The sequence below is a fragment of the Acomys minous genome (genome assembly GCF_964271855.1).
Source record: "Acomys minous genome assembly, chromosome: 8".
In the NCBI taxonomy this organism is placed as follows: Eukaryota; Metazoa; Chordata; class Mammalia; order Rodentia; family Muridae; genus Acomys; species Acomys minous.
The window spans coordinates 110561871-110577218 of NC_140489.1; the positions used below are offsets into that span (position 1 = coordinate 110561871).

The following is a 15348-nucleotide window of genomic DNA, read 5'->3' on the forward strand; positions in this document are numbered from 1 at the left end:
ATCTCTTTTTATGGTAGCCTTGTCTAATTCTGTCCTCCAACCTCGTCTATTGCTTTTTTGCCCAAACGATGGCAAGGGAAAATGGCATAAGTTCAGTCCTCCTCCTGGGCATCCCAGGGACCCATAGGATGTCCAACCCAGCCTTGCCATGGAGAAGGCTGCGTGAGGACCTTCTATGCTCCTTCCCAGTGTCCTAATGAGTCTGCAGACACCGTCAAAGTCAGCTTACTTAGTCCCAGAAGTAACAGCGTTACTGACTTCAATAGATAATGCCCTTTCCACCTTCCAGGTGGTGAAATCAAGGTGTTAAAAAAAAATAAAACTTAATTCAGCAGCTCAAAAGATTTTTTTCAGATCTTAAGTTGCTCCTGTTTTTTGTTTGTTGGTTTGTTTTTTTTCCCTAAGTGCCAGAGCTTGTCTCTGTCCCTGCTTCTTGGTTTATGAGTCATGACACCTGTATGCCTGTGTCAAGGCCACGTTCCTCCTAAAAGCAGTGTCAGGATGAGAAATTAGAAGTCCGTTTTACCTGCTGCCTCTTAGTGTGATCCCAGGGGCCCCTTCATGTTAGCCCCCTGTTTCCATCGGTCCCAGTTGGAATAGCACGGAGGGAGGGAGCCTGAAGGAGTCGTCTATCTGATTTGGTCAGATCTAGTCGGCTCCATCTCATTCTGAACCCCTATTTCTCTGCAGATCCCATCTATCCTTTTAACAACCCCGCTGGCTGCTACGCCAACGGCCAGATCCGCGCCCATGGGGACCGGTGGCGGGAAGATGACTGTACCTTTTGCCAATGCATCAACGGAGATCCTCACTGTGTGGCCACGGCCTGTGGGCAGAGCTGCATGCACCCTGTGAAAGTGCCTGGGGAGTGTTGCCCTGTGTGCGAAGGTAAGCCTTGCAATTTTAATGAGTGTCTGGTGAAATGTCTCCTCCCGAAGAAGCTTTTGCTAGTATGGTCTTGTTTTCCTTTTTATTTCCTCGGGCGTAATGTCTGATCCATGCCATTACCAGTTGTAGACAAATTTATTATACAGCCCAAAACCATCATTAGGGGGAAAAGTTGCAAATTTAAAGTGAGACCAGCACGGGCTAGAGTTTACCGCCGCACAGTTGCACGGATGCATGCGTTTCGATTCAGTTCGCTGAGAGCCTACTTAATACCCAAAGGTCAAGACAAGGAAATAAAATCAGAAGTTAGAACCATAACTCAGGCACAGCATGTTCAACTTGTGATACTTCCTAGCCCAGGAATGCTCATGGCCAGAAGAAAACCCCAGAGTCCTCAAAGGCAGTTCACACGGCCTGGTGCCTCATTCCGGCCGCCCTTCCTCTTCCTCTAAGGCTGACATCCTGTGGTTTCTGGTCCCTCTACTTTTTTGCCTTATGACCAGGTTCCTCACTTTCACTGTGTGTTTTCCTGTCCATAGTGAGTGGCTAAGGCGTGCTAGAGCCCAGGGCTCCCCAGTTCATTTCCTGTACCCTGAGAAGATACTTTGCAAACATACTTAACTCACTCATGTTGGTCTTCACAGACATGAGATGTCGAATGTCTATGTTGAGGGAGCCAGAAGGCAACCGACCCATGCTGAAGAAACAGTTTTGCATAGCAAGATGTATGACTGTATGTGTGTGTTGAAGATAGAGCCCTGTAGAATTTGAAAATCATATAGTAAGAAATGGGCAGGCTTTCTTCTAGAAAATGATGTAATGAAGGTCTTTTTAGGATGAAGGTTTTCTTTTTCCTCTTTTCTTTCTTTCTATCTTCCATCTTTCCTTCCTTCCTTCCTTCCTTTTTGTGTGTATTAATAACCATCTCACTGAAGAAGCTTCTTCAGTGAGAGGTGAACAAGCCACCGATCTGAGGGTACAGCAATATGACATTAGGAGTCATTTGATTGATGTGTTCATTAAGCAGATTAACAGTATTAGGTTCTCCCATAGGCCCATGACATTTAATATAAAAAAAAATATATCCTTTGCTAGCATCTAAATGTAGTAAATTAAGACTTTAGTTTGGTGGATGGTGTCCTTAGCCTCAGGTGAGTTCGACTTACTGAAACCTTAAAAATCACGTAAAGAACAGGAACTGGAGGACTTTGAACCCTTGGCGTGCCCAGCCTCTCACTGCTATGCTACACAGAGTACAGCTGCCGTCCTCCGAGACTTCATAGATCCCGTGTGACACATTCTGTGGTTCTCACCACCCCCTCACACGCGGCATTTTGGGGCTGCAAAGAGGACAGCTGTGGACAGATGTGTTGTTCACAGTGGACTTAAGAAGAGTGCCTTGCTGACGGGGGTAAGATGGCAGTGTCCAACCCTAGGAATTAAGGACCGTCTGTTGTCAACCTGGACTATTTTAAGTCCCAGTGTAATGGGAGATAAAGTAAGCGAAACAAAAATCATAAATGCATAGCCCAGATTACGGAGACAGCCTTTTACCTTCATGTATTGCTGCCTAAATTCAAAGTGAAGCTTTTAGAGTTTGCTACAGAGGCCTGGGGGATGGGGTGGGGAGGGCGGGTTTCCAACAAAAGTAAGTGAACAAAGGCATCAGAACATGTGCGCAATTGCTTTAGTCTTAGCTCGTAGGGGTGTCTAGGCAGCCACTGTTGGGCAGGTCACTTTGTGTTTGGGTTCTGTGGCATCTGCACAGACTTCTGACCTAATTCTTGACAGCTTAAGAAAAGAGTTACAGTGTGAGTGAGCCATTAATACGGAAGCTTAATGGAGAACCTCCTGCAGCCTAGACAAGACAAAGGTAAATAAGAGCCCACGTAGGCTGAGTTGTCAATTAAACCAGGGAGAAGGAAGGCATGGCCATGTTGAGGTGATGTGAGGTATGAGCTTGGCGTTGGCACCCAACTTTGTGCATCCTGTAATGGTCCCGGGCTGAAGGCCTTCCTGTCTTGTTCTTAGATATAAAGGAGGAAGGCTTGAAGAAACTTGGCTTAGCTGAACTCCGTTCTTTAGTTTGCTTTTCCTGCTGGCCTTGCACCCTGTGTCTCCCCTTCCTTTGTGACTCTTCCTTCGTCACCGGCTTTTGGCCCCACATCAGGGAGGGGCTAGAGTGGTGCGGTAGGGTAAGAGACCATCAGCAGTTGGGGTTATTGCCGTAAGCATTTGGGATGGGATTGCATTCTGACCCTCTGCCGCAGTTCATGAAGCTCAGCAGTGGGTTCCCTGGAGACGCCTTCAGAACTGCCGTCTCCACTCGCCTGTCTCAGTGGCCCCCTGCGCCTTGACAGAGCGAGTATTTTCTGTCACTTCACCTGGAAGCTTCTGCTGGTCCCTTCTTTGTCTCTCTGTCTTCATCACATCGTTCTAAAGCTTGCGTTATGTAGTCTGCAGCGGACTCGCTTGGCTGTAGTTCTAGCTTTGGTTTGGTTTGGTTTTTGGTTTTGTTTTTTGTTTTTTTGTTTTTTTGTTTTTTTTTTTTACCTGAGTCGAATCAGATAAAAATCAAGTCTGAGGTGGGAATGGCCCTCCACAGATCGTCACTGTAGGATGTAACAAAGCCGGGGTGATTTCTTCCCATTGAATCAAAACTCAGAAACTGATAGTGGTAAGTTACTGATAAATAATAAGTAACACTGAATATTTTTTCAAATCACATAAATTATTGTGTAGAGTCCAAGAAAAATCTGTGCAACCATTTGAAAACATTTTTCTCTGTAGCCATTTCACGTCACTGGTGAGTGTAAGTGCAAGTGATTTACAATAGCAAAAGAATGGAATGAAATAGAAGAAGAAGAAGAAGAAGAAGAAGAAGAAGAAGAAGAAGAAGCAGCAGCAGCCACCGTGTTACTGAGTAATAAGTGAGCCAAAATCATTTACAGACAGAACTACTGACGTGCATGCAGTTCAGACCCATAGTAAACCCCTGCGTTCACACTTGCATAACTAGTGTTGGCCTTCACTTTTTCACTTTGTCTCAAGGTACTCAGACTGTGAAATTAGAACAGACCCTACACAGGCATTGTGGCTTAAAAATGTTTTCAAGAATAACTCACAAATCACCAAATACAGCCTGTTGGGACCTCCAGGAAGAGACAACCCAGGCGGGGGGGGGGGGGGGGGGGCTGCCACTGTTAATAAAGACGCCTACCTTCCAAGTGACAGCATGTGACTGGCTACTTGCAGAGGGCTGGGACATGAGTCTGGGGATCCTTGAAGACAAGGCCGTCACTTGACAGCTAACTTGATTCACAAGTACTTAAGTGCTTTTTAAGTTGGCACTTAAGTACTCTCAGAACGAAGCCTTAGCAAGTTATTGTCAACACCCAGTTCGGGCATACAGATAAGCCTAGGCCACTTCAGTCTGTAGGCGAGGCACTGACTGTATCCTCCTATTCTGCTTTCTTGGCAGTTCTCTGCATTCCCTCCTATTTATCAGGCTCGTTTGCTTTGGGTTTTGTTTTGAGACAGGGTTTCTCTGTGTAGCCCTGCTGGCTATCTTCCTGAAACTCACTTTTTGGATTAGACTAGCCTCGAACTCAGATATATCCCCCCTGCCTTTGCCTCTAGCGTGCTGGGGTTAAAGGTGTGCACCACCATGCCTGACTAGTCTCGTTAATTTTATTTCCACTCAAAAAGAACAAAGGCAGAAATACAGAGAAGAAATATGAAGTTTGCAATATAAATACATACATGAAAGGCCTGTCCCTTTTTTTTTTTTTAAATCTGAAAGTTTAAACGGAAGGGACAAGAGATTAAGCACCGTCGTACTTGCAGCCCTTAATTACAGTAACTAGCCTTGCTTGTTCACTTCCCGTGTGCCAGGCCTGAGTGGAGTGAGAGTGTCCTATCATCTGACCCTGCAAGTACTCTAGCGCAGGCGCTGGGATCCCAACCTGTTGTCACAGAGCTCACAGCACAGAGATTATTTCACTTGCTCTAGGCTGTACAGCAGGGACATAGCAGCCCTGGGTGGCTCCTCAAAGCCCAGCCTCTGGACTTTGCACACACACACACATCCTCAGAGAGCACACTTCACTCCAGAGAGAGGCCACATCCTTCCAGGCAAGAAATCCAACAACCCCCTCCCGCCATGTTCTTTCGAATTATTAAGTGATGACTACATATAAGTAAAGCTTAAAAACTTCTCGAATGAACAAACAGTGATGGAAGGAGAGAAAGAATGGAGTAGCAAGCCAGTACTTCCCTCAGGCCTCCTTCTGAGAAATGGCCTACTAAGAAACGCTTACTTTAACCAGAGCCTGAGCAGCCATCTGGACCCTGCCCTCCCCCTAAGCAGTGGAAGAAAGAACTTCAGGGTGCCTGTGTTTGAAACACACTCTGAGGTCAGAACGCAGAGTGTCCCCTCGGCCTGACATGCAGTGGGCCTGTGTTTCCAGGTGCCAGGGACCCACAAGCTTCCCTTGCATACGTAGAGTTACACCAAGCACCCTGCTCTAGGCTGCACCCCAGTGGTAGCCCCTCAGGCCGTCCATGACTGGTGTGTAGCTCCTAAAGACGAGTTTCAAAGCTTTATTGAGCTGTCCACAGGCTCGAAGGCCAGCGCCAACTGTCATAAATACATTCTTTCCGGGCACACTGTGTGCATGTGTAGATGCCCCCACTGTATTGTTACTTATTTACACAGGCAAGAGTGATACTTTTATGCCACAATTAGCTATTTTTAGTAACTTGGTAATTTCTCCCCATTACTGTCACATACATAAACTGCCTACGCTGATTATTATTGCCACGCGGAACCTACAGACAGAATAAAATTTAAAAACACTTTTCTAGTTGAAGGCAAAACAAGGCATCGAAGGAAACTTGCTGCTAAGGTGTGCGATGTACTTACTACATAAGAAACATAGGCGACATGCTTTGTGTCAGGTGTGGGGCGCACAAAGCGGTGACACCGACTACAAGAATTGAAGCATTACTGTCAGCCCTGTATGCGCTGTCCCAAGTGGGGTGGTGGTTGACCCGCCCGGGTGACCACTGTGACCTGAGTGGTCTCCTGGCTCATGCAGAGCCTCCTGTGGGGGAAGAGCTGATGATTCAGGCGACACTGAGGATTTGGGAGACATCGCCAGAGGTTACCACTTTCCAAGAACTAAGAACTTTGGTCACACTGTAAAAGGCGACATTCAGGGTGGGGGTGTCCAGTTGCCAGTGAGCAGACTCTGGGGGCCTGGAATAAGGCGAATTTTCTTTCCTCTCCTCGATTTATGTTTCTGATACCAACACGAAAATTCAGTTTTTGTCTCAGACTAGGAAGTTAAAGCTATTTATAGATTTTCAAAGTTGAGTACATGAGGGTCCATCTTGTTACTCAGTTTCAGTATTTTGTAACTTTTCCAGCAGTGAGTGAAAGGGCAGTGCTATCTGTGGACCTGTAACCAGGGGTTCTGCGAGGTGTCAGACAGGCCGCGTGATTCTGATCACCTGGAGTTAGTAAACACTCATGGAAGAAGAATAAGAAATTCACTGTGTGGGTTCCGCCCCACAATTCTCTGGATTTAAGATGGAATGTGATTGAGCCAGAAAATCAACCGCTTTTTCCCCTCCAGCACCTGGCTTTCTTGGATGTCTTACTTAAAGGCTCCTAGTTCTGCCTGAGACACGGTGAGGATCAGACGTGAGGCATGCCTTTGCCTGTATGTGGCTAGCCAGCCACCTTACCTCAACATCAGAAATCTCTCACCACGCTCCCTCAACTCACTGCTGCTCTGTGAGCTGTCAGACATACTGTCTTCCTTAGCATGGGTGCTCGCTGTTTCTAGGAGTGGTATATTCCTTCTCGTGAATGTTGACAATACTATTTGAGTCAGGCTGCCCTTCAAGTGCCAGAAAATTCTGTACCAGGCACATATCTGGGTGGGAATTCCTTGAAACGAGAAAAAAAATGTTTCCAGCCCTGCCTTGCCCATAATGTTCCTTGCTGCACAGTATCTCAAATGATTAAGCTGCTACTTCAGTAGTGGGGAGTCAAGGATAGTTGGGCTGACCCCCAGAAGGGCGGTGACGTCAGAGACGCCACATTCTGTTACATTACAGAAATCAAAACTCAGTTTATGGGTGGTAGTGCTGTGGTGCCGTATATGCTGCTATTATTAGCAAGCCAAGAATAATAAAATACTTGTAATATCCTCAAGACTGCTAGGCACGCCGTTTCATCTTTTAACTCTGAATGTCCTGGAAATATATTCCATAAATGGAGATTAAAATATAACACAGTCTATTTTCTCCTTGTCCAAATAAGGTCATATGTTGGATGCCAAATGACCGTGTGTTACCCTAGGTCTTGAACCTAAGGGCCAGAACATTTCAGTCATAATTATTTTTTGGTACTTTAGGTTTTACTCTGACCATTTAAAATAGTATTCAAATTAGATGAAATGGATGTAAAAGACCCTCACTATCTAAGTAGAACTGTCAAGACTTTATGATTTTCACAGCTATGTGTAGACATATTGTGAACACCACGTGAGTGATCTCTAGCTGTTCAGACCACCACGTGCCAAAGAAGCTAAGCAAGGGTGGACCAACACGTGCGGAATCATTTAGCTGGGAAGAAATGTTTATCCTTGCTCCCAGCTAGGCTGCTGCTACACCACACCTTCCGCTCTGCCCTCAACTTGAATGAAGCTACCAAGGTGATCCAAACAATGGTGGTCCTCACACTCCTCGATGGCTCAGTGCCTGAATCGCTCAGGATTGTTGGGAGCTGATGCTCAGGCCGTCCCTCTGAGATCTAGATCAGAGGCTGTGGCTGTTGAGTGGTTCCTGGCTGAAGCAGCACGCAGGATGAGCCCCTCTGCATCGCCTCGGTCATCCACTTCCCACACCTTAAAGGGTGTTATTGCTAAGGAGCCTGGTGGTTTTCTCAGGAAGATAATAATTGCATCTAATAGATCAGACCGGGCCTGCTAATTTTCATGTAATCAACAGAGGCAGGAAAACATAGTCTGGAATGCGAACTATGTGGATGAAAAATATTTAGTCATTCTTGAAATGATAGGAATGTTTTTCCAACAAGCTTAAATAAACACAATCTCTTTTGAGACCGTGTTAAACTTTTTTTGGATAAGAGACAACTCTTAGGCAACCAAACAGAAGTTAATGAAGGTTATTAGGAGGCATGCCCTTCAGAAAAAGCTGGAAGACTCTGAAAGAAAGATTCCATCAGCCTTGCAATATGGCTCAGTCAGTGACAGAACTGGTTCCCTTTGAGCTTTTGTCAGCAAAAGAGGATTTGACATCTTAACTAGTAACCATAGTTTCCAATATTGAAGATGCCTTGCTGGCAATGGCATCATTTGACCTTTGCCTGACACTTCTGTGTGCCTCAGATCCCAGGAAAGGAGGGCTGTCCTTGACATGTCTTTATTGAAAGCACCTGGTGGCACTATTCCTGGGGTCAAAGTTATTTATTGCCATTGATACCGTAAGGTCTGGTTGTTTAATGAAATTATTTTTAAACATAGTGGTACTTATATAGTCAAGTGTCCCCCTTTTCAAAATAATTATGCAAGCAACTTACGTGCATGCTCTGGGGATATGGTCACCCCTGTCTTTGTTTTTTTTGCTTTGTTTTACTTTGTGTTTGTTTGTTTCTTTGTTTGTTTTGTTTGATGCTTCTTTTCTAAGACTGCACATTGTGTGGACCACACCCCACCTCCACCCCCTGCCTTGTATGCCCCTGACTCTGAAGATTCGCTAGACTTTCAGAAATAGCAGAAGTCGCTCATGTCAGAGTCTGGGGAGAAAACCAGGTGATTTCGGTTGGTAAAACTGTTCAGAAAAAGGGAAAATGACAGTAAAATAAAGGTCCTTTGTCTTCTGTGACACAGTCATTTGCTCAGAAAGTCACTGAAGACAAGTTTCAAATGAGATTTTTTAGCATGAGCAGCATTTCAGCAAAAGCATCTAGCCACTTGTGGTGAGTTGGTTTTATTAATAATACTTATTTTATAAGTGCAGTTCCTAACTCATTTATTTAAAAGCATACCAACTCATGTACTGTGTCATACTTTTAAGAGGTAAGGATTAAAATGGGTGCAGGTGTTTCCTTCAACATGATTTCAAATAAATTACAGCAAGATAATTTGTCTATAGAAAGAGCCTTTCAAGTAAACGGTGATCAATACAATTTAGTCTTAATAACTTAGGCATCTATTTCTAGTCATGACTGTCCTGTTTTAAGCTATTTCCAGGAACATTCTTCAGTGTACCTTACAAGAACAAAAGTATTTCACGACATCGTGGGGGCTATGATGGGAAACAGGGTACAGAATTTGGTCTGTGCTTTTTCTGATGACTAAATAAAATGCAATGTAAGTCTATCAGATATCTGTTTGATAGGGCCGGGCCAAAGAAAAAGGAGTGTCTCCTAAGGTAGGTTTCTATCTATGGATGCCTTTCAGTGTTGGCCAAGTTGATGAGAACAGCATCAATCTACATGCTAGCCTCTCAGATGTTCCCAGTGTGCACTCCACATCAGGGGTTAGACTGCCAGGTTAATCTAAGTTTAGTATGGGTGTGTTGTTGGTTTTGTTTGGCCAAATTGTGATTTTTCTCTTTCTATCTGTAAGATGCCTGTTTACATGTTAAGTAGATTTGACTCTTACATCTGAGAGATTACTGGGTGCATCGGGTGGCTAGTTCGAAACAGCCCTCACACTAGGTATCCAAACCCTTCAAGGCTGCAGGATTTATGCTAACTCCCTGTCAGAAAACCCATTTGTCAAAAGGGCGCCTGACCCTGTTTTATACCAATATTAAACAAATGTAAGAAAACCCCTTGTCTTTGTGGGCTCTCGGTAGTCTTGTAGCATTCAGGGTCTGTTTTTCACACTGTCTGTTGAAGCATGTTTAAGAGTTGAGCTCATGAGCCACCTCCTCACTCAGCACCAGACCTCATGAAGGGGGTCCTGAGGGCTGACGTCATCTGCAACTGCAGCTTATTCTGTGTGTGCATGAGTGTTTTTGCTTGAATGTATAGCTGTGCACCCTATGAATGCCTCTGGGATCCCCTAAAATTGAGGCTATGGGTTGTTGTGAGCCCAATCGTGAGTGCTGGGAATTAAACCAGCAAGAACAAAACGCATGCTCTTAACTACTGAGCCATCTCTCCAGCCCCTTCTACCTGATCCCTGACATAATTGGAATCTGTGTTGACTCTTCCGCAGCATCCTATGAGCTCTGATTCTGTTAGTGTTGGTGTTCCAGTGTCCTCTGTGTGCCTGATCCCGGGCCTTGCAGCATGGCAGGCCATAGAGAGGCTGGAGGACTTTCATCCCTGTTCGGAGACCTGTTGCTTTGCATAACAGCTCACTTTTTAAACAGCTTAGAGAGACTCGCTATTTGTCAGTGAAGCTAAAATATGTTCAGAGATTATAAACTGTCAGTTAGAGGTGGCCTTGGGCTTTGAATGTTCAACAGGATCAGTAAGCGCAAATTTTCTCAAAACCATGAGGTCGTCATCATTTCTGCGAACCAGGTTTTAACAAGATTCCATGGAGCCTCAGGCCAGCTGGCTTTAACTGGGGTGAGGGCTCTAAAGCCTCACTGAATTCTTAGAGTAAAAAGCCCCCGCCATGCTTAGTCATAAAGATACCAGTTGTGTATCCGCTCACATTGACATAAGTTGGAGATCACTGACCTACTGAAACTGAGATCAAAACACCGTTTTTTAAAATTGAGTTTTCCACATCTTCTTTTAACTTGGGAATCACAGAACTAGTCACAAAGATGTCAAAATAGCTTAAATGATAATGCGATGAGTTTGGCCTTGTCCCTACAGATCTGTTAAGGCCTCATCATGAGAGGCAGAGCAAGGGCAGCCAGGCCTATCACATTGTTTCGCCTCAGACCAGATGAGCTGACTAAGAGATTTCTCTTCTCTTGGAGACATCATAGATGGAGTCAGACTATGGAACAATGACCTCAGTCTGCCACTCAGCAAAGGTGAAAGGCGCCAGTGGCCGATCACTAACGTGGTCCAAAGCTTACCAGACCATATGAAAAAACACCCACAGAAGCAGCAACATCCCGGATGCTCATCTTGTTATCAGTAGAGCTAGAACGTGATGCATAAGTTACAAAGGGCAGGGCTCAGATTGTGAAACCAGCTGTCATACCACCTAACCAGCTGAACTTCTGAGGCCTGTCTAATTAATTAACTTATCTGTGACTCGGTCAGGCAGCATTGCCACCACCACAGTCATTACAACAGCAGCAGGTGCTAGCTACCCCGCAAGGCCTGACTCCTGTGTCCTGTCTGACTCTCTGTAGCCATGCAGAAATACTGTGAGACAGAGATAATGTGACGGTTCCCCTTTCACAGAAGCCCAAGGAGAGCTAAGCAAATGTCGCAAGGACTCAGTCTACTGTTCCCTGACTCCAAACTCATGGCTTTGGTAACGCTTCTCTTTAGCCTCACACCGTAGAAAAGAGAACGTGAGACAATGACATGGGGACTGTTTTTTTTATTAATTTATTCATATTACATCTCAATGGTTATCCCCTCCCTTGTATCCTCCCATTCCTCCCTCCTTCCCATTTCCCCCTTACTCCCCTCCCCTATGACTGTGACTGAGGGGGACTTCCTCCCCCTGTATATGCTCATAGGGTATCAAGTCTCTTCTTGGTAGCCTGCTATCCTTCCTCTGAGTGCCACCACATCCTATTGGGACTCTAGATGAGAGAAGCATGGGAGAATAGCAAAGCTGAAGGATCCAGAAAATCCTAGAAACCTACAAGAAGAAAATTATGATAAGCATATTTGGGCCCAGGGGTCCCACTCAAACTATGGCACCAGCCGAGGACAATACAGGCCATAAACTTCAAACCCCTACCCAGATCTAGTCAATGGACAGGACATTCTCCACAGTTGAGTGGAGAGTGGGGCATGACTTTCACACGTACTCTGGTGCCTCATATTTGACATGGGGACTGTTAAAGCACCTGACAGTTGTGCTAAGAAGCGAAAGCTATTCCTGCCCCCTGGCTGCGTTCTCGCGGTGGAGGCCCAGCGACTGTTGTGCTGACCTCTGTGGCTTTGCCTTTTGATCTCCAGTTCTTTTCCTGAGCCTCGGCCTAGAATTCTGACCTTGCTGACTAAGCCACTGGGAAAACTGACTGTTTGTTGCTTCCCCTTGTTTGGTGGTTGCTTCCTTCTTCTATTCTTCTACCTGTGAATAGCTCTCAGCCCAGAATCCTGCCTGCTTCCCTTAGCTCTCCCTGTATTCTCATCCAGACTCCAGAGCACTTTAAATAATCTGGTGTGAACTCTTTTCCCCCCCTCCCTTTTTCTCCCTTCTGACTCCTGGTAGTCTAACCTGAAACAGATCCTAAATGTACTGAACAGTCACAAAAGTGCCTGTGCTTCCTTCCGCCAGTGCAATATGAGTTCCTGTCAGGACTATTTTCCTACCATTTTACTGTTGGGCAACATCAAGAAAAGGAGTTAGTCCCTGGGGTGAATTCTCCAAACGATTGAAATTTGATGGTTTCAACTTTGTGTGTTAAAGAATTTGGACCTGATGGATGATCGGTGCTGGAGGCCCAGTGCCCTTCCTGAGTATCCCATGGTCTGAGCAGCTCCCATGAGTTTTCAGTGTTGTCACCAGGCTACCGAGTTCACGCAGCCCTCAGCTCTTCCTCCCCGTTTCAGTGCCTCTCACTTATTAAGTACTGATTGCGTTCAAGAGAGGAACATCCGAGGGACTGGCTGTCCAGCGCTTCTCAAACAAAGGCCAACAGGGACTACATTGTCCAGGGACAGTATCAAGTGTGAGCCCTTCTTTGTCAGATAGTATACCCTGATTTAGGGTGTGCACATGTCGGTTCTCCTCCTTGTTCACTCGATAATTAAATATGTAATCCATGCAATGTGCTGGGTACTGAGATTATAAGCAGTGTGGTGAAGCATTATTCCTAAAGGGAGATTCCCCCCACCCCCACCCGGCCTGCCTGCCTTCCTCCCTGGTCCTGAGCCATTTCCCAAAGGATGGCTTGGGATTATCAGGATTCTAACTCTCTAAGCCACTTGCCTCTGTGCACTATCTCCATTACATAGTGTTCACACATGTGTGGCATATTGTCAGTTAAAGGATGCCAGGATACATTCTCTTTGAAAATGAACAATGGGAAGGCTATAAGGCTAATGTGGAAGGTCTAGATTATTCTTGGAACCCAGGGATAGATTTTTTTTTTTAGTTATTTCAACTAAGCTAATGGAAATGGTTTCCCCACTCTGTATAGGAATTTCTTTTTAATTTCGCTTTTGCGGTCATTGAATAATAATCTTATAATCATACTACTGTCTTTTCCTATTAAATATGAGATTGGCAAAGGAAGAAAAATACATCCAATGGCCAAGATTCTTTTGAAAAAGCATACAAAGTTAATATGGGTCTAAAGTAAATATATAGTTGTTTCTCTATCTGACCACAAAATAATACAGATCTTGGGAACATTTTCACACTATTCATTTTAAAATAAAACAGAGAAAGTGCTCACAGATAAGTGCCACAGAAATTACAAGGATCTAGGTGTTGTTATGAGAAATATATACAAAGGAGAAAGGGATAGCTCGATGCGGAGTGGCTGAAAGAATTTGAAAACTCTAAATGTCAATTTTTTTTCCATGACTTAATGAGACTTTCTTAAGTGCACATAAATATTCCATGGAAACTCCCACTTCCAGATTAGGGAATTTCTGTGCCCCAGACTGTTTTTTCTTTGTGTTCTCCACATGAGTAGAGTTTGCCTCTCTTCTTCGTTTGGGAAAGTTTTATCCTCACTCTGCAACTCTTCCCAGCCTGCAGTTATGTTGACAGCTCGGTGATTTATTTGAGTGGCATTGTGACTGGTGAGGGTCACATCTGTAAACCCACTATGGTAACAGAGTGACAGGTGAAGATGCAGTGAGATGGATAAGCCTTCTCCTCCACTTCTGTCTTGGCCAGCTTTATCTCCAGCTTTATGGCCCCAGATGGGCTACCATTAACCCGGAGGGGCTGGAGGAGGCCTGGTAGATTTAGCCATTGAATTGCCATATAAAGAATGAGGAGCTATGGAATTTTCCCACTCATTGGCTTCACCAGCCCCAGCCAAAAGGCAAACAGAGCTTAAGAAAGACCGGGGCCTGAATTAAGTCTGAGAAGAGAGCATAATTGTTCATTTTTGTTTCTCATAATCAAATAAGCAGGCTTGGGAGTTTACAAGGAAAAGCTATGTAAAACATGCAAAGTATGGTTTAAGCCCAAAAGGAGACGTACTAAGAGAAATGAGAGAGAGAAATTAAGTTCATTTATCTTACAGCTCCTACTTCAAAATTTATTGCGCTAAGAAAATGTAAGACTGTCTCTGCCCCTAAAAAGTACTTTTTCTTGGAATTTGCCTATAGTGAGGTTTTTCCAGAAAGTCTTTTCTTAGTATATGGGTGGGTGTGACTAGGGAGACACAGGCGTCAAGGGCACTGCAGGAAAGCTGCCGTCAGCACTGGTGCCCACCAGCCTTGCTGCCTTCTCAGAGCTTAGCTACAGCACAGCTACCTCTTCAGGAGACCCTGAGCATCTAGAGCCAGGTAATCATCCCACAGAGGTTAGTCTACAACAACCTATGGGGTTAGCTCTGTGTGCCATCCATGGTTCTCTTTCTAGAATCTTCACTCATCCACATCTGAGTTGCTAATGAGCCTTCCCAGGGTTGCTAATCAGAAAGAGCTTCGGTTATTTCTCAATGGAAATAATTCCTATTATTTGTGAGACATAGCCAGCTCCCAGTCATCAAGGTAATGAGAAGAGCCTTGCGTGGGTCCACTCAAAACTAGAGCCCCAGTCGAGTGAAACAGATAAGACAAAACCACCCGCTGCTGTTCTCATTTACTCTGACAGACCGGGAAGATAAGCACCAGTAATTGTATCAGTTGTTTTAGAAATGGATTAGCGTAATTAGCTCACATCTAAACATAGGTGAGGATTAGAATGAATACTTTTTCTGTCTTATTCTTTGTCCAAAGTCACGAAACTCTATGGCATGCATGACCATTCTGGAGGTTTAAATTAACGCCTTTCAAGGTTGAATCTGAAGCCTGATTTGGAGAATTCTCCATGAAAGAAAATAACAAGAAGCAAGAAAGCAGAGAGATTAAAGTTAACTCAACACACTATAAAACCCAATAAAACATTTAGCACAAAATAGAACCTATAAAACAAAAAATAATGTAATAAAAATAAATTATCAAACCATTTATTTTAAAATCTTTTGCCGTGGCCTTAGACTTGGAACCATGACTAAACTTTATATTTTGATCAAATTCATCATAATCACAATGTCTTTATTTCTTAACTGGATAACAAAGTTCCTAGGAAAGGCTAAAAC

General features: G+C 44.5%; 1 protein-coding gene across 3 annotated transcripts in view; it reads left to right on the forward strand.

The window, feature by feature from the left end:
• Positions 1 to 15348, forward strand: part of CRIM1 (cysteine rich transmembrane BMP regulator 1) — a 178200-nt gene that overhangs the window by 115514 nt on the left and 47338 nt on the right. For all 3 annotated transcript variants that reach the window (XM_084793082.1, XM_084793081.1, XM_084793083.1), the window contains one exon: positions 691 to 888. In XM_084793082.1, coding sequence (XP_084649208.1) covers positions 691 to 888 — 198 coding nt within the window. The remainder of the gene's footprint in view (positions 1 to 690; positions 889 to 15348) is intronic.